Source organism: Nicotiana tomentosiformis, chromosome 7 (assembly GCF_000390325.3).
Source record: "Nicotiana tomentosiformis chromosome 7, ASM39032v3, whole genome shotgun sequence".
Classification (NCBI taxonomy): domain Eukaryota; kingdom Viridiplantae; phylum Streptophyta; class Magnoliopsida; order Solanales; family Solanaceae; genus Nicotiana; species Nicotiana tomentosiformis.
Window position 1 is genome coordinate 107,921,342 of NC_090818.1, and position 21,475 is coordinate 107,942,816.

General features: G+C 34.9%; 4 protein-coding genes and 1 non-coding gene across 7 annotated transcripts; 1 reads left to right on the forward strand and 4 right to left on the reverse strand.

Moving 5' to 3' along the window:
- Positions 1-343: 343 nt before the first annotated feature.
- Positions 344-736, reverse strand: LOC138896166 (uncharacterized). The gene has a single exon (XM_070180952.1). The coding sequence runs from the start codon at positions 734-736 to the stop codon at positions 344-346; it is 393 nt and encodes a 130-aa protein (XP_070037053.1).
- Positions 737-4,694: 3,958 nt separating this feature from the next.
- On the reverse strand, positions 4,695-8,283 carry LOC104112409 (uncharacterized). 3 transcript variants are annotated; one of them, XM_070181816.1, is made up of 5 exons: positions 8,134-8,283; positions 7,870-7,990; positions 7,031-7,134; positions 5,083-5,214; positions 4,695-4,728 (listed from the first exon to the last, which is right to left on the reverse strand). In XM_070181816.1, the coding sequence occupies exons 1-5, from the start codon at positions 8,134-8,136 to the stop codon at positions 4,720-4,722; spliced, it is 369 nt and encodes a 122-aa protein (XP_070037917.1). In that variant the 5' UTR covers positions 8,137-8,283; the 3' UTR covers positions 4,695-4,719. The 3 variants fall into 3 exon arrangements, with proteins under 3 accessions (XP_070037917.1, XP_009620624.1, XP_009620623.1); XM_009622329.4 differs by lacking the exon at positions 4,695-4,728 and adding an exon at positions 4,745-4,977; XM_009622328.4 differs by lacking the exon at positions 4,695-4,728 and adding an exon at positions 4,745-4,992 and having other exon boundaries at positions 8,134-8,282.
- A 1,122-nt stretch (positions 8,284-9,405) lies between these two features.
- TRNAG-GCC (transfer RNA glycine (anticodon GCC)) lies at positions 9,406-9,476 on the reverse strand. The gene has a single exon. It is a non-coding gene; the product is annotated as a tRNA-Gly (tRNA).
- Positions 9,477-9,561: 85 nt separating this feature from the next.
- Positions 9,562-12,003, forward strand: LOC104112410 (probable DEAD-box ATP-dependent RNA helicase 48). Its single transcript, XM_009622330.3, has 2 exons — positions 9,562-9,695; positions 10,770-12,003. Exon 2 carries the CDS (start codon positions 10,781-10,783, stop codon positions 11,756-11,758), a length of 978 nt encoding a protein of 325 aa, XP_009620625.1. The 5' UTR covers positions 9,562-9,695; positions 10,770-10,780; the 3' UTR covers positions 11,759-12,003.
- Positions 12,004-20,038: 8,035 nt separating this feature from the next.
- Positions 20,039-20,755, reverse strand: LOC138896167 (uncharacterized). Its single transcript, XM_070180953.1, has one exon. It carries the CDS (start codon positions 20,753-20,755, stop codon positions 20,039-20,041), a length of 717 nt encoding a protein of 238 aa, XP_070037054.1.
- Between the last annotated feature and the right edge of the window lie 720 nt (positions 20,756-21,475).

The window sequence follows — 21,475 nt, forward strand, 5'->3', positions numbered from 1 at the left end:
TCTCAAGTCAATATTGTACAAAATAAAAATAGAAGTATTAAAAAACATATAGGACCAAAAGATTACTTATTAGAAAGCATAAGACCTAAAGTAAACATTATAATATGAATAAAACATATTTTCAACTAATTGATATAGCTAAGTAGATACAAGATGGCCATAAAAACATAGAGGTGGTGGGCTTTAAGAGAGTAAAACATCTATATTTTTATTTCTTTTTATACAATAAAAATTCCAAAATCAGAATTGTCTTATGGTATCTTTACAATTTTCTGTGTGTGTGTGTGTGTTTTTTTTTGGGGGGGGGGGGGGGGGGGGTTAATCTCTAATATCAACTGTCCAATTATGCTGCTGAGGAAGAAGCACTAGGGGAACTAGGCTCAACATGTTTCCTTCTTGTTGCTCTAATGTAACAAAAGATTGCCACAAAGAATGTTGTTGCTAAACCTCCAAGAATTATTCCACCTCCAAAAATTGACTTATCAACTGAATGATGATGCTTAATCTTGATTTCATGAGCTTGATCAACTTCATTAATCTCTTGTTGATGTGGAGAACCAACTTCTTTAGACAAATTGCCCTTCTCTTCTTCTTCTTGATGATGTTTTCCAAGTTTTCTAATCGAAGGTGATGGACTAGAAGCAGGAGAACTTCCAAAATTTGTTGCATTTTCAGCCATGACCAGATACACAAATGTTTCTGTTAGGATCAAGAAAAGAACAAGAAACTTAGCCATGGTTGTGTATTATTCTTGATATGTTGATGATTTTGCTTGTTGTTTGAGGTAATGTTGCTTAGGACAGTGTATTGATAATCTTATATATAGAGGTTTGCAATGGAAGATTTCATAACCTTGTGGTAGGATGGAAAGTTCCCTTTGTCTTAATTAGACTTTTTTTTGAAGAATAATCTACTCCCTCCTCTGACTCAAATTATGTGTCGTTATTTTTTAAAATAATTGTCTCAAATTATTTATCATTTTATAAGTTCAAGACAAAATAAATTATATTTTTTTCTAACCCTTAATAGTAATTGTTCTTGAAAATTAAATAGCACATAAATAAAGTAAATATTCATTACGAGAAATTATATCACAAGACATAAATAAAAGTAAAATAGTATAGAATTTCTCTTAATTAATATTTTTTAAGGAACGTGTAAAAGAGAAGCACGACATATGCAGGGAGTAATTGTTGTCATGGAATTGTCGGCAAAGTGGGGGAAATCAAAGAAGATGCACGTGGAACCGATAGAATATTTGGAAAACCTACTGGATTAATGAAGGGAACATGATGCTTCTTTGTAATTTTTGTGATGCATTTACTTTGAAATATTACTCTAAATGTGATTAGTATAATGGAAGGTTCAGATCTCAATAAATGTAAAGTTGAATCTTTTGTTGGGGGCTGTGGCCTTCCCTGGCTTAGTTTACAATTAGAATCTCCCAACAGCTGTGTTTAATAGTTAAAATTAATTTGACAGTTGTAATCCAGCAAAATGGACAAAGAAACCGAGATGAAGTTTCTACATTAGACACTAATCAACCGTGCTGTACTATCCTTAACCTAAGGGTTCCTGTTCCTAAGTAAAGAACTTTTGAGCTTCAGCTTTTAGCAAGTTTTAGTCATGTTCGTCGAGAGGTCGAACAAAGATTTCAACTTTATGGATTTTGAATTTTAGAACCAACTTCAAGTACTATTAACACTGAATTCTAAATTTAGTATTTATATATATTTAATGAATTTTTTAACACAAATACACCGTTTGAACAAAAGTGATTGAGTTCCGCCAAACCGACATGTGTATGTGTGCTTCTAGCTCCGCCCCTGTGTTCGTTCAACATAAACTAATGTATTCGTTCAACACACTAGTGTGTGTGTAAACACTAGGTGCAGATACAGTTTTTACAAAGGAAAACTAATCACCAGTAAGTGAGATTTTCTTGTCCATAGTGTTGAGGGTAACAATAGCCAAATCTTTTTATTGAACTTAGTATTAAGAGCAAAAACAAGTTTGTGAGTTTTTCTTTCAACAACAAATTCCAATATGAAATTTCAGAAGTTGCGTGACTTTACAATAATTGAACCAAGAATCTACGAATATCTGCAATTCTTTTCCTCGACCAAAACCATAACTGATAAACAACATGTTTATGCGAAACATTGCAAAGGGTAGACGAATATACCAACATGGAAAATTTCACCAAAATGAGAATCAGAATCTAATTGATTACTAAATTTCCACTATCAATGTGCTACTGTCCCATATATATGATGCGGCCAAAACATACAATTTTTCTTTATAATGTGATAGCTTAAACAACATTTCACAAATTCGATTGTTGTCTTGTTAGTGTTGCAACTGTGTATCAAGGAAATCCGGGGTGTGGTGAAAAAACAATTCCCCTTTTAAGGAACACCTTACGAACGGACATAATCAGAAGCGAACTTATGTTGTAAAGACAGGGGTCACCGGGACCCGAAAAGTTTTCATCTATATATGTCTTTAAAAAATAGTGATATATTAATAGTGACACCCTATATATAAAATTAGATTTTAGTTGAATGTAAAAAGTGCAAAATCATTTTTCAAATCATAAGTTCGCCTCTCGACATAATAAGCAATTTATAACATTGCTAGTCAAGGAAAGCATTTGTAGAACCCTTTTTTAATGGATTTGAATAACTCTGATGACCAGAAAATGGGAAACACCCGATGTATAAAATAAAGGCAAATTTGGACCATAATATTAACTACTAGGTGCATGTGAGCTCACTGTCTCATCTTCCATTATGAAAAACTTATTGCATCCATTTTTAATCAGAGATATTTGCTGTCAAAATGAAGGCCAGCTGAAGATCCTGCAATTGTCAAAGCCAACAGGTGAGATGCTTTTGTTAGTTGCACGTGCAAACCGGTCTGGGGCTGATATGTTTTCAATAAGGTAGCAATGGGACAGAAGGCCACATGTATGTTCTTAGAAATGCTGAGAACAGAATTTTGCAATGTTATTACTAGTATTAATTGACGATTGGATTATCCAAAATGGTGAACTTGGACAACTTTAATAATACATTTTATGATAAGGCAGAATAGCCTGAATGTCACTTATACTTGTGTCACTTTGTCATGTCGGTCCCCAAAATTATTATTTTGCCAATTAAACACTTACACTCGTTCAAATCGTGTATAATAAACGCTTATGACAGGAGGTTACCAGTGCATGTAATACAATCTCCTACACGTAAGACGCCACATCACTACTAGTGCCATATAGGAAAATAAACTATTTAAAAATAAGACTGGCCACCCTACACAAATACCGAACCCATAGAAAAGAGATGCAGTAGGTTCTTTCTTCTTTCGTTTATTAGGAGCCACACATACCCAGAAGCTTCAAGCGAGCTTTAATGGCGTCTCTGCTTGTCCCTCCGGTTTTGATCCTCAAACACAAATGTTTATCACATTTTCGAGTCTAAATTTCAATACCCAGCTGAGTTTTAATACTAGATAAGCAACAACTTGAGGTTTCAAACCACTAGATTTGTTCTTCGCAAGACCAGCAATGGAATTTCGAAAATTCTCAACAAACAAGCCTTTGAATCTCCTCTCCAAAATCTGAACAAAGATCCAAATGGCGAAACACAACAACAATAACCAAAACAGATTCGTTCGTCAACCTAAAGAGTTGTCGGAATCAGTGACGCTACTACCACGGCTAGGACACTAGAGCAGTGTCGTGGGAGGAACGAAACTCGCCGGAACCCTAATTAGTTGGGTTTTGATTAAACAGAAAAGAAAAAAAATGTAAAATATTCTTTTGTTAAAGAAATAGAGAAAATAGTATATTTCTGCCTGATTTTTGTGATTTTGAAGGCTCATCCATTGTTTACAGTAGTGTGGAGGGGAAAAGAGGGATGGGAAAGAGGGATTGGAGGCGAGAAGAAAGGTGGGATTTTGTGCTTTGATTTTGTGCCTGGTTTTAGTTTAATTCATTTTTAATCAAAATCACTAGGGTTTTAGTTTAATTCATTTTTAATCAAAATCACTAGTATAACTCTCTTTACACGCATGTGTTATACATAATTTGTCCACCTCAGCTATGTCAATGCCACATAAGCTCCGTCAATGGTCAGAGGGATTTAGAAAATTAGTTTTGAACGAGTGTAAGTGTTCAATTGACAAAACGATAAGTTTGGGGACCGGCATGATAAAAAAGCACTAGTATAAGTGTCATTTAGGCTATTCTGCCTTATGATAACCATGATTTTAAAATCGTTGGGACCAAGTATACCAAAATGAATGAACTGAGCCTAAAATTGGGGATAAATGATTAATTTCATTATTAATAGGTTGAGCTGATCATTCAGAAGCTACCAGCTGACAAAATTATATCGAAGAGAAAGCAAAGAGGATCCTTCCTTGCACCAACCAAATCTGAAGCATGTGCCATTCTTAGGACCTCAAAATTTTCACTAGAGAATGACTGCTTAATTGAAGAAAATTAGAGAGATTTCCCAGAGAAACCATGCTTTTCACTAGTCTATTACAAAAATTAATGCATCTTTCTACGTTTAGTAAAATTTTAACTCCATATCCCCATTTTACTCTTAATAAAAACCTAAGGTGATAAGCCAATTCAATTTCCAACCTATGATTGTCGACTTTGATAAAAATTTAACTCCGACTAGAAATGAGCAAATCATTCAACCAAATGCTTCAAAGGAGCTGCGGAACAAAATGATCAACAGCAAAATGAGAATTACATTAAACATAGATACATGATATAATAAAACTCAGGCTTTACTATAATGTAAACCTGATTTTAAATTTTCATGCGTCTATTGGTACTATTATAACATTAATCAAAAAATCCAGGAACAAAAAAGAAAGAAAAAGTGCCAACAGGACAACTACTTCAGTCCAAGCCTCAAAAAGGCCCATCATGCTGCAAAGGCTCAACATTTAGATGAGGAGCTTTTCAATGGCATCCTGCACAATGGGAGAAACAAGGATTTTAGTATTATTACACAGGGAAAGAATAAGTATATACATAGACAAACAAACCCTTTGGAATATTACCTTTAGTTGTTGTATTTGAGATTTCAACTGGCTTCCCTCATTGCTTGTCACTGAACAAGCAATCACAGGTCGGGTAACACCACAAGCCCGACCAAGAGCTTGCTTTGAAGGGACAAAGACATAGGGCACATTCTGAAAGTACGAGGGGGGAAGATGAAAGGAAAAAGTTAGAAATCTTTATTTAAAACCATCTTGCCTGTTATCTCAAAGATTATTTTAATATTAGCTAATTTAGCACCAAAAAAATGATACAGTAGTCCAGGTAACAGCAAAAACTGAAAGATGTGAATATTCATACTAAGATCATTGTTAAAAGACTACACATCAAAATTCTGGGTATAACTATCACTGAGACCATGCAGATACACTGAAGAAACAGTTTGAAATCGTAAAAGACTATAAAGCAATAACAAATAAATATATTTGTCTAAATGTAGGCCCATTTAACCCCTTATACTGATAATAACATCCTTTACAACTGTGTAGTACCAATAAGATTTATCCTTTTTTAGCTGTCAAAGCTTTTTGCACATAATGATTCAGATGTAATCACAAGTACAGTGCATTTACTTTTTTGTTCAAAAAAAAGTACAGTGCATTTATATCATGGATAATGATGTTCTTACTTCAATTTAAATACACTCACACTAAATCAGTTTATATAACTGTATGGAAAAAAGTTACGTTATCCAACTCTCTTTGTTTATCAGCAGCGCAGCAATCTCTTATTGATGATAAGAAGCACAGAAATCCCTTGTAGATTAAAAACAATCATCCCCAGGGCTTGCTTTGGTTCAATGGAAAAGGTACACTGCGTGTGATGTATAACAGGCGCATGTCACAAATTCAAATCCTAGCTGGTTAACCAAGTATACTATATATTAATGGAGAATGGTAGAGAAGTGAGCCCGGTGTCTCGGTCATTAAGGAAAACACTCATTCAGTTAGGAAGAATTTTCAACTTACGTTTATCTAATATCAGAATGCCAAATAGAGTAGAGGAAACAAAATGGTTTTCCAAATTATGGAAGGGTATATTACAAGGGTATGGTGTATGCATAAGAGAGACAAATATAACATCTCTTTTGGCAATATATGGCCTTGGAAACAGCCTCTCTACCTTCACTAGGTAGGGGTAAGGTCTGCGTACACAGTACCCTCCCCAAACCCCACATGTGGGAATGTACTGGGTTGTTGTTATAGCCTTATACCTGCCTCCCACCGTGTCTGAGGGGAGGGGGGGGTTATGCTGATCTTAAAATATGCAAGAATTGTCGGATATTACAAGGGAAGGCAGAAAGAAAGAACTTTAGCAGTATCAAAACCATATTCATAGGAAGTTGCTACACTACTACAAATGCTATCATGTTGGAAGGGGAAATAAGAACTAAGTGATGGCTGAGAAAGTGAAAGAATTCCAAAGTCACCTTAGAGTACTGCTCGCATAAATTTTCATAGTTATTGCCACAAAACGACTTGAACATGTATTACATACAATCTGGCTTCGTCTTTTTAGTTTTATTTTCAAGACAACAAAAACATTACACGTCAGAACATAGAAAAAATAGGAAACAGCTACAAGAATCCTCTTTAATACAACAACAAAAAAAAAAAAAGGTGTAATCCCACATAGTGGAGTCTGGGGAAGAATCTTGTTTAATACAAACTCTTCAAAATAACGAGCTTATAAACTGGATTATGTATAGCATACACATGGTTTCGATAGATTCTGGTATCAAAATAACATAACATCACACAATGTATCAGAAAAGAGTTACAAACATAACTCTTGAAAAGTCCAACAACTAAAACCCCAAAAAGGGTCAAGTTCTAATGTTGATCTAGCCAAAGTTAGTCCACTACCAGATAAAAAAGGCACAACCCCGAAAAAGGGTGAAAAGATAACACATTTTGAGGGGGGAAAAGGCAAAAAAAAACAATAAATCACCTTATCTTCAGCAAGGAGCGGAAGGTGAAGAAGGATTTCAAGGGGCTCGGTATCTGCTGCCATTACAACAAATTCTGAAATTCCTCTGTTCAGTGTCTTTGTGGCTGAAACAGAACAAAAACACCCAGAATTCTCTATCTTCAGTTAAGCAGTAAACATACAACTCATGAGCAACACATTCACATCACAAAATGGGGGAAAAAATTCCATATCTTTAAGTCTCAACATTATAACATTCTTAGTGACTGAAACAAAACCTAACTTAGTTTTCCCAATCTTTAGTTAAGTACTAAATATAAGCGTAACTTATTCAGCAAAAGACCATATAATAAAGTTTCAAAACAATATTCCCTCTGTCCCAACTTATGTGATGGTTTTTTTAGTATGTTCCAAAAAACATGATATATTTCTATATTAAGAAATAATTTAACTTCAAACTTCCCATTTTAGCTGTAGTGAAAAAAGATTTATAGTTACGCAAATGCCTATTGATTATTTTTGTATACAAGTTTCAAAAGTCTTTCTTCCTTAAACTTTTTGCCTTGTCAAAGGCCATCAAAAACATTTTTTGTGGCTGAAATGAAAGCAAACCCAATTTTCTCTATTTTTAGTTGGCACTAAACATAAGAGTAACTTTATCACCAAAAGACCATATCATAAATGTTAAAAGATGTAACATTCTTTGTGCCTATTATCCCCCCAAAAAAAGATTCTTCTTTTGGGGGGCTGAAAAGAAACTAATCCAGTTTTCTTTCTCTTTAGTTAAGTTAAGCAGTAGATATAAAAACTATAAAAGCAACGTAATAATAATTAAAAGACCATATAAAAATATATATAACCTTCATTAGCACCCTTTTTAAGCTGCTTATAGTTAGCAGCTTGTTGAACCAAATCCATTATGGTTGTTGTAAGCTGCGAATCAGCAAGTGGGTATGCTTTTGGGTTCACAGTTTCTGTTGCCTACAATTAACCAATTACAAAAACAAAACAAAGCAAAAAAAAATAAAAATTAATTGTGTATTAGAAAAAGCAATAAAAGAATGAGTTCCAATACAGTTCAGCAAAAGAATATAAACTTAGAAAGAGAGAGAGAGGGAGAGAACCATGGTAGCCGCGAGTTGAGAGAAGTGTGAGTAGGAGGAGAAATTTAGGGTTTATGGAAAATGCTAAGGTTTAAGTTATTGCCGTGCAGTCTATAAATTAGGTTATTTTGCGGAGCTACTGTCTATTGTCAAAACCAAAATATCTCAATGACTTTTCCCTTTTTTTCTTTTTTTGTTCACGTTTTTTTTTTCATTTGTTTCTTTTTTTTTTTAATTTAATTTTATAATTATACTAGTTAATTGTGCGCATCTCAATTAATTTATTCATAAAGATTAGCACGAATGAGGTCACTTAAAGTTTGTAGTTGAGATCTTTAGATTGTTTCACAAGTGCTTCAATCATTGAATCATGGGGATCATATTTCCTTACAACATTTTATAAATAATTTATTCTTCCTCAACACTTGAAAAGTTTTTATAGCAAATTCAAATTTATGTAACAAATGATACTTGAATTGTCTATTACTTATTCATTTATTTATGAGCTTTTATTTGATATACTTAGATCCCGTTTGGACATAAAATTTGATGGAAATTTTTTTCAAAATAAATTTTATTTTTTTTCCGACATCAGCGTTTGTTCATAAAATTTATAATTTTCACTTGAAAATACATTTTGAAAATTTTCGAAAATTTAAAAAAATCTAAAAAGTTATTTTTTTAAATTTTCACTCAAATCACTCACAAAAATTTTAAAAACCAAACTGAAATTTATGTCCAAAAAACAACTCTAAATTTCAAATATAATTTTCACTTGAAAAAAAAAATTTACCATTTTTTTCGAATTTTACAATTCTTATGTTCAAACGCCTACTTAATGTTTTCGACAATTGTTCTAACTAAACATATTCACTTAAGAGGAACTTTTGAAAACTATTGTGCTCTTACTGTATCGATGAGGACTTGATCATCTTCTACTACCATTAAAATTAACTATTTTATGTTATTTTCTATTATATTCATTATCATTTTCTCGCGCAATCAATTTTTTTTTTTTAATTAGTAATTAAAATTGAAAAAGGAAGGACAAAGAAGAATCATTTTTCTGGCTCAATTCGACGCTAATTCCAATATTCAATCATTTAAGATTAACTCTATAGATATTGAACTTATTGTAAGTGTACTATGGACTAAGTTATTTTTCACCTGCCTTTTTCATATCAAAGGTTCTGAATTATTCACTGGCTGGCGTCTGCTTAGAGAACACATTTATTCTGGTTGAAACCAACAAAAAAATAGCAGAATAAAAAGAACAAATGAAAAAAAGATGGATGCACCAGCCGGGAATCGAACCCGGGTCTGTACCGTGGCAGGGTACTATTCTACCACTAGACCACTGGTGCCTGTTGAAAGTTAATGCAGAGAAATTTATTAATATAAACTCTTAATAATATTGAATCTACAATTTGAGTAGTCCAGCGGCCCAAATGGCCATATCAGTCCGTAAGGGAGAGAGAGAGAGATGAGTGAACAGTAGCTCATACCAGCGACGGACAGCTATCGAACGGAGAATCAAAGCGCTGTCTTTTCATTTGTCAGCTCTTTTGCGCCTTCTTTTCCAAGTGAGCTTAATTTCTCCCATTCTTTACTTCATTTTCGTATATTTTTCTGGCATTTGATTTCTCTTGCATATGCTTTGTTCTTTACACTGTTGCTTTTGTAATTTTCCCCTCTTTGTTTGATAGAATCGCAATTTTGATTATCTCTTTCCATTGAAATTTTCACAATTTTATCTATTTTTCATATTTCTAAGCTGCCGTTTCTATTTTGTTTAATTAGTGTCTGGTGAGAAGAACATTGAAGATTATACTAAAATAAATAAATTAAAAGAACCCTTCTGCTACACACAAACTGTTACACTTACAGTAGGTCAGCTGTTTGCCAGGAGCTTTAGTTCTAATTAGGTATTTGTATGTGAGCGTGCGATAAGTGTGCAATTTAGAGAATTGTAGTTTCAGAGAACCCTTAGTTTGTTTTAGGGGAGAGATTTAGTACTGGGATGAAATGAGTCTGAATAGAGAAAAATGGGGACAGACAATTCGTATAGCAAACAACACCCAGTTTAAGATAAAAAAAATAATTGATTAATTGATCAATTGATGATAGTAGTGCCGTAGCCAGATAGAGTGAAGGGTGGTCGAACACCCATCCTCAGAAAATTGTATTGAGTATATGGAAAATTATAATGTTTATACATCTATGTTAAACCTTGAACACCTTTAGCGAAATTCTTGGTTTCGCCGCGGGATGATAGTGTATAAATCCTATTTCTTTACCCAGTGAAAAATCAAGATGCACGCAATCTAGCTTGGATACCAACGTCATAAAGAAAAGGAGTGATCAAAGGGGTGGAAAATCGTCTTCCGATATAATTACTAGAATGGTCATGTACTCGTGTACCAAAGTAACTTTACAACGTTTGATGGAGGTGAGGGAATTAGTTGAGAATTCTAAACTAATGATACAGCAGTTTGTTGGTTATAATCTATCATTTACATATACCCTGTTGTTTTTCATGTTTTAGTTTTAGATGGCATGCCATAGCCATGTCATGTTGATCCATGAAGTTTTATTTGAATTCTCTGATGTGCTAGCTGCATAAATCCAACTCATTCTGCAAAATATTTTGTTTACAGGAAAAAAGAAAATGTCTCTTCTCCAATCTCCATTCTTAGTTGCACCATATCAGAGTCTCTCTTCATCCAAAACAATTTCAGGGGCATCCCAACTCTTCCTCTCCACCAAATTCTGTACACTTAATCTATCTACCACTACAATCACCAATGTTCCCTACAAATCCTCAACAATTAGGATGGGTGGTGGCCCAAGAACCTATCCAGGAGGCGTCTCAAAGTGGCAGTGGAAACGAATGCAAGCAAAGAAAGCAAAGCAGCTTCTTAAGGCTCGATTGGCTCGGGAACGCCAAATCTATGAAATGAGGAAGCGGGCCGAGCTCAAAGCTGCTGTCTCTGAGCTCGAAAGGCCTTGGGAAGTGGTTGAAAAGGCACCTACATTGTTCTCTGTGAGTGCTGATGAGCAATTGAGCGTCTTGGCTGATCGGTTTCAAAAGCCTGGAGGGTTTGATATGTGGTCTGACAAAGATGGGCCAGAATTGTTCAAGCCCGAAGATGGATTACCCTCAGCAAGGTTTTTCCCTAAGGGAGTTGTTCATAGCATTAAACCCTATGGAAAAATTGAGAATGCTATTGGTGGTTTTGAGGACTCTTCAAATTTGGGTTCAGATTCCCAAAGTGAAAGTGATAGGAAGGTGCGAATGAAGAGTAATAGGCGTGAGCGAAATTCAAGAACACTAAGAACTGGATCCGATAGAGAAGGAAAAGAGGGTTATTTGAATATGGAAGATTCCGAAAAAGTGTCAATAGATGGCAAAAATCACAAGGGCATGCAAAATAAGTTCAAGAACACAAATCGGAGGAAGATGTTTGGTCACCCTGAAAAATTTAGTTCAGTGGAAACTGCGATGTCTAGAATAAAGAATAAGAGTCATAGACCAGCTGATAGTGATGGAGAGGGTGGAATGTTTAATGTGGTAGACAAGTTCGATGATTCAGATTCTCCAGTGTTTGAATTGAATTTGCAAGATGATGGGAGCTATCAGCTCTAACCCGAGATTTAAGAATTCTGATGGGGTAGACAAGCTCAAAATTCGGTAGATAGAATGTGTTAATCATCCTTGTTCATATGTATACTTTTACATATTTAACTATTCAATGATTAAATCCAGATTGGAAATTAATAAGAACTGTGAGTTCAGCACATGCAGTGTAAACTGGGGGTGGAACCTTTTGTAGTGTTCAAAATGATATACACAATTTATCATGAATTTGATCTTACAATTGTTTATGATTACACGCAGAATCCCTGATTACTTTCCCCGCCTCTCCCTCAAGGGCGTGAGGAGAGGAGATGATAATTTGCTACTTTGGTATCCCGTGCTCACGCTTCCTTGCAAGGAGTAGAGTGGAAAATTTACCTCCATTTATTTTGAGTAAGTCAGTATTAGAATATGAAATTACTGCAAGAGGGCTTGTACGTTTTTCTCAGTTTGAAGTTTGTATGTTTTTCTGTTGATTAAGAAGTTCTTCAGTTTGTTTGTTTGAGTGCTGAAATGATCATTTCCTTCAACTTTCCTTGCCTATTATCTTAATCTATGACGTCAAACTGAATATTGACTTGCCCTAACACATTGGTTTACAGAATAGTGATGAAATAAGTGTTGCCTCTTGAGCATAAAAATAGGAGCATATGTTTTGAATGAAGACATGCCAATACTTGTTTAGAATCTTTAGGACCCAAAATAATAACTTAACTAAATTGTGGTGTGAGAGTCGAGAATGGGTTGTTTGAAGAGTTCTGCTACACGCGCACACACCAAAAACAGAAGAACAAACAAAACAAAGGAAAGAAGAAATTTCTCAATAAATTGAGAGACAGATACTCGCATCAAAGATGATATATTGTTAGCATATACTACTTATTTCAATATACTATTTAACCAGTTGACAGTTTGCTAATCTGTTACTCGGTTCCATGCTTTTATTAGTTCAATTTATTAACATTAACTGAAGTATTCTGTCCTATATTCAAAATCCTGAAGTGTGAGCATACTTTATATCTGTACTATTTTAGCGGTTGACAGTTTGCTAGTGTTTTACTCCCTTAATTCCAAATACCAAATAGGTTTGTGATGAAGTGACAAATACTCTTTCATCCTTTACCAAATGTCTCGTATTCGAGTCTCATAATATGGAGTTACTTTTGTTAGTGAACTCTTTACCCCTAATATGGGGCTTCCTACTCAAATTCGGATGTAGTTGGATCCCAACGCCGATACCGGATACCAAGTAGAAACCCAAAGAACATGATTTTAATCTACATTTCACTTTTTGGGTGGCCAAAAATGCTGTCCACTTTTCAACAATCCATGCACATTAACTTGTCAACCATCTAAAAAAGTGACAAATCCTTAGTAGGCGGCGTTTGGACATAAAAATTGCTGAGTTTTTTTAAAAAAAAAACAGTAATTGGAATTAAGTTGAAAAACGATACTTGGAATTTGAAATTATGTTTGGACATGCTTTTCACTTGAATTTTTTTTTGCAGTTTTGTAAGTGGGAAAAAAGGTTTTTCCCCAAAAAACTTGAAAAAGTGGTCAAAATCATTTTTTGGTTTTTGAAACTTATTTTCGAAAAATCTCTAAAAACTTACAAATTTTTAAGGACAAATATGTTTTTGAAAAAAAATTCCAGAAAAAAGGAATGAAAAATAATTTATTGACAAACGGGTCCTTAACATAAGCAAGTTGGCACCGGTAGTATTTCAATTGTCAACTAAAACTTTAATGAAAAGGTAAGATAACAAAGCTAAATGGCTTTCAGTTGTATGACAATCGTCATATTACGACGAATTTAATACAATAGGCAATCTATGTAATTTTTCATCTTTATCTTAACTTGAGACTTTATACATAAGCAAATTTGTCCCTGTATTATTTGAAATTGAGAAACTTTATCCTTCGTTAAATTTTGGTATATTTTATTCCCGAATAGAAAAAAATCTCATTTTTGACATGAGTACAAGTTTTGAAGGCTATGGTCAGTGTTTAATCTAAGAGATTAGAAATAGACAGGCTGCTGTCTATTTGACTTGGAAAAAGCAGTTTAAAGATTTGATTCTTGATATGACAAGCTAAGATTGTAAAGGATGTATTAGACGGTGGAGGTTTTTTTTTTTGGTTTATGTAAACAACATAGACACGGATCGCAGGGGTTTAATTGAATCCTCTTTTGTTGAAAATAATTTTGCGTGTATGTATATATATATATATATATATATTTGAATTGTCTTGACGTAAAGAAAGATTCTATGCAATGGCTAAGGAGATTTAAAAATTGTTAAGATTATAAATTCAAATATCAGGTGTGGCATTCTTATATTATTTTAATTTTCCTTATTTGAATTCACATAAGTGAATTTAACATTTTAAGTTAGTGGCCATGGATTACCGTTACACTTACTTATAGTGTAAATTTAGTATAAGTAATTTACCTTTTAAAAATGGAAGTTCTTTTAATTTACTATAGCAAATACAATACAAAAATCCAGGTATGCACTTGACCATTCAATTGCCCCGTGTCATGACTCAAATTAAACATGTAACTAACTAATTATACTTTTTTTCCTCTTAGATATAATACCTATTTATTCCAATTGTGTATTTTTCGGGTCAATTTATAAAGCTTAGTTAAAATTCAGTATTTTAGCCAAATAAAAGAAGGTTTAGCCAACGTAGTGGAGTTCAATCGGTGTATTTTCTAGAGAAGGAAAAAAGAAACTGGTGTTCTTTTTTTCATGCAATGGCTATTTGTTTCAATTATGTATTTATTCTTTTTGGATGAAATTTATAAAATATTTGGTTGAAATTTCATTATTCTTAGCCAAAATAATAGAGTTCCAACTGCGTATTTCTTTTTTGTTTCTTCTTTAGATGCAATGGCTATTTGTTCTAACTGTGTACTCCTTATTTTTTAGCCAAATATGTAAAAATAATTTGATTAGATTATCATTATATTTAGCCAAATAAAAAAATAGCCAAAAAGACGTTATTCCAAGATTAATTTCGCTCGAAAAAGATGATTCACAAAATTGGTGGACTTAACTGAACTGATCAAATGATCACTCCAAAGTGGAGATGACATTTAAATTGTGATTACATCATAAAAGAAGTCTGATTTTTTTTTTATTTTTGTAATCCAACACACTTTCAATAGATAAAAGCATAGACTTTCTATCTTGCATAGATGACTGTGGGTTGCAAGACACAGGCTTCTATGGATCTTTGTATACATGGAGTGATAACAGGGGGCCTCCCAAAATCATATGGAAGCGGTTGGACAAACTCTTGTTTAATGTATACTGGTCTGATGTTTTCACTGAAACTTCAATTTAATATCTAGCTAGAGTTTGCTCAAATCTGCTCTTTTACTGATTAATTTGAGAAAAGTTACTGCAACCTATCCTAAGTACTTTAAGTTTCTTGACTTTTGGACGAAACATGAAAACTTTCTAACTGTTGTGCAAAAAGTATAGCAAAAAGCATGTCGAAGGCAATGCTTTATGGATTCCGCATCAGAAATAGAAGAGGGTTAGCAAAAAACTGAGCACCTAGTCAAGGCAAGCCTTTGGGGATATCTATGAAGAGCCGAAACGGTTAGAGAAACAGATATTTGACTATACACTCTAATGACAATACTCCGGCACATAGAGCAGAACTAAATGAAGCAAAGGACAAATATGTTCATTTCTTGGAATTACAAGAGGAGGAGTTGAGGCAGAAAGCAAAGGCTCTATCTAGAAGAAAGTGATAAAAATACTACTTATTTTCATAGCGTCATAAAGGGGAGAAAAAGAAGATTGCACATACAGAAGATTCAAGATGAAGAAGGACAGTGGAGGGAGGGAGAAGGTGAAATTGCTAAAGCTGCCATAAATTATTTTCAGAAAGTTTTCAACCACCGTATTGTGCCAAATGATTTCTTTGCATTAAATTTCATTACTCCGAAATTATCAGATGAGGATAATGAGATGTTAATCGCCATGGTCACTTTGGAGGAGATAAAAGAAGTGTCTTCTCCATAGATCCAGCTAGTGCTCCAGGTCCAGACGGGCTAAATACCTTACTCTTTCAGAGTTGCTGGAACATTACTGCTGGAGATGTACAAAATGTTGTGTTGGCCTTTTTTAATGGAGCAACTATACTCAAATTTTTCTCTCACAACTGCTTGGTGATGTTACCTAAGGTCGAGTTCCCTCAGAAGCTATCAGATCTCAGGCATATCAGCCCATGCAATGTGTCTAGCAAAATCATATCTAAAATATTTAATGCTAGGCTGGTTTAGATTATTGCCAAGATTAGCTCAGTTGATCAGTCCGCTTTTATCAAAGGGAGACAAATCTCAGAAAATATAATGTTGACACAGAAAATCATAAGTGGCTTTTGGAAATCAAAGGAGTAGGAAAATATAGTTATGAAACTTGATATGGTCAAGGCGTATGATAGAGTGTCCTGGACATATCTCTACCAGATAATGACAAAGTTGGGCTTTTCGGAGTATTGGGTTGATTTGATACGCAGATATATCTCAGGGAACTGGTAATCTATCATTGTAATAGTTAGAGACATGATTTCTTCAAGTCTGGGATTAGATTGAGACAAGGAGATCCTATCTCACCTTGTTTATTTGTCATCAATGTAGAACTGTTATCTACAATATTTTTTTTGGTAATAAATGTAAAATATTACCATTAACAAAATAAACTAGTACATCTCTTGAGCTCCTATAAATATAGTACACTCAACTCTACAGTTAGGCCTCCAAATACATTTGATAAAAAACAAGAAAAATTCTGCCAACTACACACACTAACCTCTATCTATTTTCTTTCTAATTACATAACCTGATCAGTAATTGTCTACATTACCCTGGTTTCCTACATATCTCTATATTCTCTAATCTGTATTTGAGCTCTTTTTTTAGCTGTGCAATTGCAAGGTCCTTATTCACAATTGTGTTCCTGAATATCCTCCAATTTCGTGCCTGCTTATATGGTAGATCGCTGCCTCCCATATGGCTGCCACTACTTCTTTCTTCATCTGCTTCCATTTTCTGATTTTCAACCAATGTAGGTTTTGTGTAACTCCCATGGCCATTGACTTAGCTCATTTCTCATTTCCCTTATCCATTGACAATCTATAAACAGATGTTGCATTGCTTCCACTACTCCATTCCGACATAAGCTGTATGTATTGTCTGCCAATGTTATGTGTAGGTGCTGTAGTCTCTCCTTTGTGAGCAATTTGTTTTAATTGGCCAATCAAACTATGAACCTATGCTTTGGCTGCATTACTTTGGTCCATACTAGATCAACAACTTTACATCTAACCAGTTCAGTCAACAGTGCATTATAGTTCTGAGTTACTGAATATTGTCCACTAGATGTGAGAGTGTATTTACCACTCTGATACCATTGTGCCATGATTTCCTTAAGTGCATTAAGATTCCTCCAATACCATCTGCTATCCACTGGAGGGCTATGGTTCCAAATGGTATCATTTTGCTTTATGTATATGCCATGCACCCACCTCACCCAAAGTGAGTCTTTTTTTCTCAATTAACTACTAGAGTAGTTTTTCCACTGAGGCTGTGTTCCAATTGTTATATCCCTTTATGTTCAATCCTCCATACTTTTTTTGTTTATGCACATTCTCCCAAGTCACCAATGCTACCTTCTTGTGTTCCTCTTATGTACCCCATAAGTAGTCCCTACATCTTTTGTCAACTGCTTTGAGCAGACAAACGGGAGAATAAAGACTGCTCCCCAGAAGTTATATATTGAAAATAAGACAACATTTATAATTTGTAACCATCTTGCATAAGACAAATGCCTTGAGTAAGCATTTGTGATCCTTTCTGTATTTTTGTCTAATAACTGCTGACATTCCATCTTGCTCCACTTCTTTGAAGACAAAGGCAACGCCGGTACCTTATAGGGAATGTTCCTAGTACAAACCCTGTCATTGCAATTCTCTCCTCCTGCATTTCACTTGCAAGCCCTGCCAAGAATATGTTTGACTTATCTGCATTTGCAACCAATCCAATGACACTGCTGAAATGATTCAGTACTTCTATGACTCTTTGAATAGACCTTTTATCCCTTTTGCAGAAGATCATAAGATCGTCTGCAAATACTAGATGAGTGAGTTTGAGTCTCTTACACATTCAATGAAATTTGAAATCAAGGAGGCCACTCATTCTCTTCATGATTTTGGATAAGTATTCCATCACTAGAACAAAGAGTAAAGGAGAAATTGGATCCCCTTACCCCCAATCCTTTCCTTCCCTCAAAGTAGCCATGTCCTTCACCATTCACCTTCATAGAAAACTTAGTCGAGGTTATGCATGTCATAACTAACTGAACAAAAGAACATGGGAAGCCATACCCAAGCAGAGCTTCTTATATGAAATCCCAGCTAACCATGTCATAAGCTTTTTTCAGATCAATCTTCATGAGGCATAAATGAGTTATTTTCCTATTATAGTATCTAAGTAAATCATGACAAATTAAAATATTGTGAATTAAGGATCTCCCCTCCACAAATACAGCTTGTGTATCAGTTACTAGGTGTGGTAATACTTTCTTCAATCTGGTGCATAGCATTTTTGAAATGCACTTGTAGATCACATTACAGCAAGAGGTAGGCCTGAACTTACTGGCCAACTAAGGATCGTGGACTTTAGGAATCAGGGCAATTATGATTGTATTAAGTTGCTTTAGTAGTCTGCCATCTCTCAAAAACTGCAAGACTGCCTTTGTTACACCTCCCCCTACTATGTTACATGCTTTTCTAAAGAAATCACTCCCATAACCATCAAGCCCTGGGCTCTTGTTGATTTCAATACTGAACATTGCCTTCTTCACCTCCTTCCCAGTATATTCCTTCACCAGTTCTAGTTGTTAATCCACTGACAAGGTATTTCCATTCTGCAGGAAGTTGCTAAATGCCTTAGTTCTTTACTTACCTTTCCTCCCAAATAAGTCTTGATAGGATTCTACAAATATGTTGGCTATTCTCTCAGGTTCTGTCTGTAGTCTACTTTCTTTGTCCTTCAGTTGAACTATTAATTGTTGAAGTTTTTTATGCTTGATGACTGCATAGAAATACTTTGTATTGTCATCTCCTAGTTAGATCCAGCTTGCCTTGCTACTTTGTTGCAAATATATTTCTGCCAAGTATGATGATCTCATGAACTTGAGGTAGCTTTCCCTTTCCTGTTCTTGCAATCTCTGGTCCAAGGGATTGTCTTGCAATGCCAATTGTGCCAAGAGCATTTTTTCTCTATCTTTTGTTGCCTCAGCCTCAATGTCTTTAAAGTACTTCTTGTTCAAGTCCTTCAGGCTTTGTTTTAGCATTTTTAGTTTTTTAACTACTTAAAACATCATACACCCTTCTACAAGTATTTGCCACACCTGTGATTCTCTAGTCTGGAACTCTAGATGACTTGACCATACATTATAGTACTTAAATGGTTTCTTTGAATTCTTTTCATTCTTGATTTGCTCAATCTTTATAGGGCAGTGATCACTGATCCCTTCTAGCTTGAACATAGTTACAAAATCTGGCATGGTATTCAACCAATCTGCATTTACAAACACCCAATTTATTTATGAGTACACTCTACTACCCCCCCTCCCCCCTCCCCCGCTTGTCACTCCAAGTATATCTGCTCCCCTTTAAGGGAAGTTCTATCAGTCCACATATAGTAACACATTGCTGAAAATCCTTTACCTCAGGCAGTGTCACTAGACTCCCTCTTATCCTATCTTCCATATTCAATATTGAGTTAAAGTCCCCCATGAGCAGCAGGGCATTTTACATCCCTGACTGATAGATTTCAGGTAACCCCATAGCTCTTTTCTTCCTTCTCTTATGTTATAGGCATATACCATAGTAAGTACAAAATAAGTCTTTAAGGTGCAATGCATTACATGACATGTCACAGCCTGTGCATTGCTGCTCATTTGTGTAACATGAAAGTAATTCGGCCTCCATACCTATATAATTCTACCATTATAATAGCATTCTAAATGATTAAAAAATTCCACCCCTAAACATTTTGGTCACCACCTTAGTAATTCTACTAGCCTTAACCTTATTTTCAACCAACCCAAGCAGACCTATATTCTCACTATTGCAGAGGATTGTAACTTCCCTCTACTTATTAAGACCATTAAGACCCCTAATATTCCAGCATAAGATGTTATCCATTACCTGAGAGGTATTTTTTAGCCTGCCTCATTGCGACTTGCCATGTAGTCCAAATGATCAGGTTATCTCCTGTCTTCTCCTTGCCCTTCTCCCCTTAGCTACTTTATTTGCCTGATCCCCTATTTTCTTCTGTTGAGTTTTTGTTTTCTTCCTTCTACAAGCTTCCTCATTATGGCCATACTTGTTGCTACATTTGCACAAAATAGGTTTCCAGTCATACTGAACTTTCAGCTCGACCAAATTACCTCTTTCATTCTTAAACATTATCTTCTTTGATAATGGACCATCTATGTCAACTTCAATGAGAAGTCTAGCAAAGTTTAAGCCTATATTCTTCTCTATTTGATGATCAACCATTAAAGGTTTACCAATTAAGCTTCCAATTTTGCTAAGCCCTTTTGGACTCCAATACTTGAAGTCTAATCCTAGTAGTTTCACCCATATAGGAACCGAGTATAACTCTTCTCTATTGAATTCCATATTAGGATCCCAAGCTTTAACTATGAAGGGCTTGTTGTCAAAACGGTATATCCCCCCTTGTAACATCTCATTTTCCCCCATCTCAATATCAAATCGAACTAGTACTATCCTATTTTTCAGCATAGATATCTTGTTTATTCTATGTTTTGCCCACATTCTCTGGATAAATCCATTTAACACTGCAAAGGGTGGATGTGCCCCAAGTACATAACACATTACTGCATTCTTCCAATAAGTCAGTTCGGTCCTAATATCCTTAATTTCAATCTCACAAACAAGTATTTTCCCATGCATTTCTGGTGCTAGAAAGTCCAGTTTGAAACCTGCATTTGAGACTTTGGTAATGTCAAAATTGTCCCAAATCAAAGCTTCTTCAACAATTCTTCCTCCGCCTCAACTTCATCAGCCCAGGATATCCTACCCTTTCCTATTGAATCAGTTTCCCTCACTCCTTCTCGCAACCGTGGCTGCTCTGTTGCTACATGCAATGGAACAGTAACCTCACCATATGGATTTGCTATACCTTCAGTTTTCGGCTGCTGCCTCAATTTAGAGCTCGATACTTGTTCAATTTCTGTTGGTTTAGCAACTTGTTCCACTGAAGTCGCGAATTGCTCAGCCTCCGACAAAACCTTCACACTCACCTTTTCAATTTCCAATTGTTCCAATTTCTTAGAATTACACAGATTTTTACTCATACCAGCTTGATTCCCATTCGATTTCACCTGTGCAGTGCTTCGCGCAGTAGTGGCCTGCGCCATTATAGCTTTCTGAGAGGGAATCCGAGCTCTCTTTCCCATGGGTGACGTAAGTTTGCTAAACTACGCCGAGAGAGAATCATATCATACACCTCTCATTTTTCTAACTCAGTATCTACAATGTTGAACAACCTATATGATCATGAATTTTTAGTGGATTTGCTATGAATAAGAGGGGTCCTCATATAAATCACTTAGCATTTGCAGACGACCTTATACTTTTCATCACTAGCAAAAAGAAAATCATCAAGAAAAT

What these genes read in the sequence shown, in the direction of transcription:
- LOC138896166 (XM_070180952.1), bottom strand. Translation starts at nt 736, where the DNA reads ATGGCTAAGTTTCTTGTTCTTTTCTTGATCCTAACAGAAACATTTGTG.
- LOC104112409 (XM_009622328.4), bottom strand. An exon ending in TAAAAAGGGTGCTAATGAAG is followed by an intron (nt 7,135 to 7,869) that starts GTTATATATATT and finishes GTTCTGTTTCAG; the next exon opens with CCACAAAGACACTGAACAGA. An exon ending in CTCAAATACAACAACTAAAG is followed by an intron (nt 4,993 to 5,082) that starts GTAATATTCCAA and finishes CCCATTGTGCAG; the next exon opens with GATGCCATTGAAAAGCTCCT.
- LOC104112410 (XM_009622330.3), top strand. Translation starts at nt 10,781, where the DNA reads ATGTCTCTTCTCCAATCTCCATTCTTAGTTGCACCATATCAGAGTCTC.
- LOC138896167 (XM_070180953.1), bottom strand. Translation starts at nt 20,755, where the DNA reads ATGCATGGGAAAATACTTGTTTGTGAGATTGAAATTAAGGATATTAGG.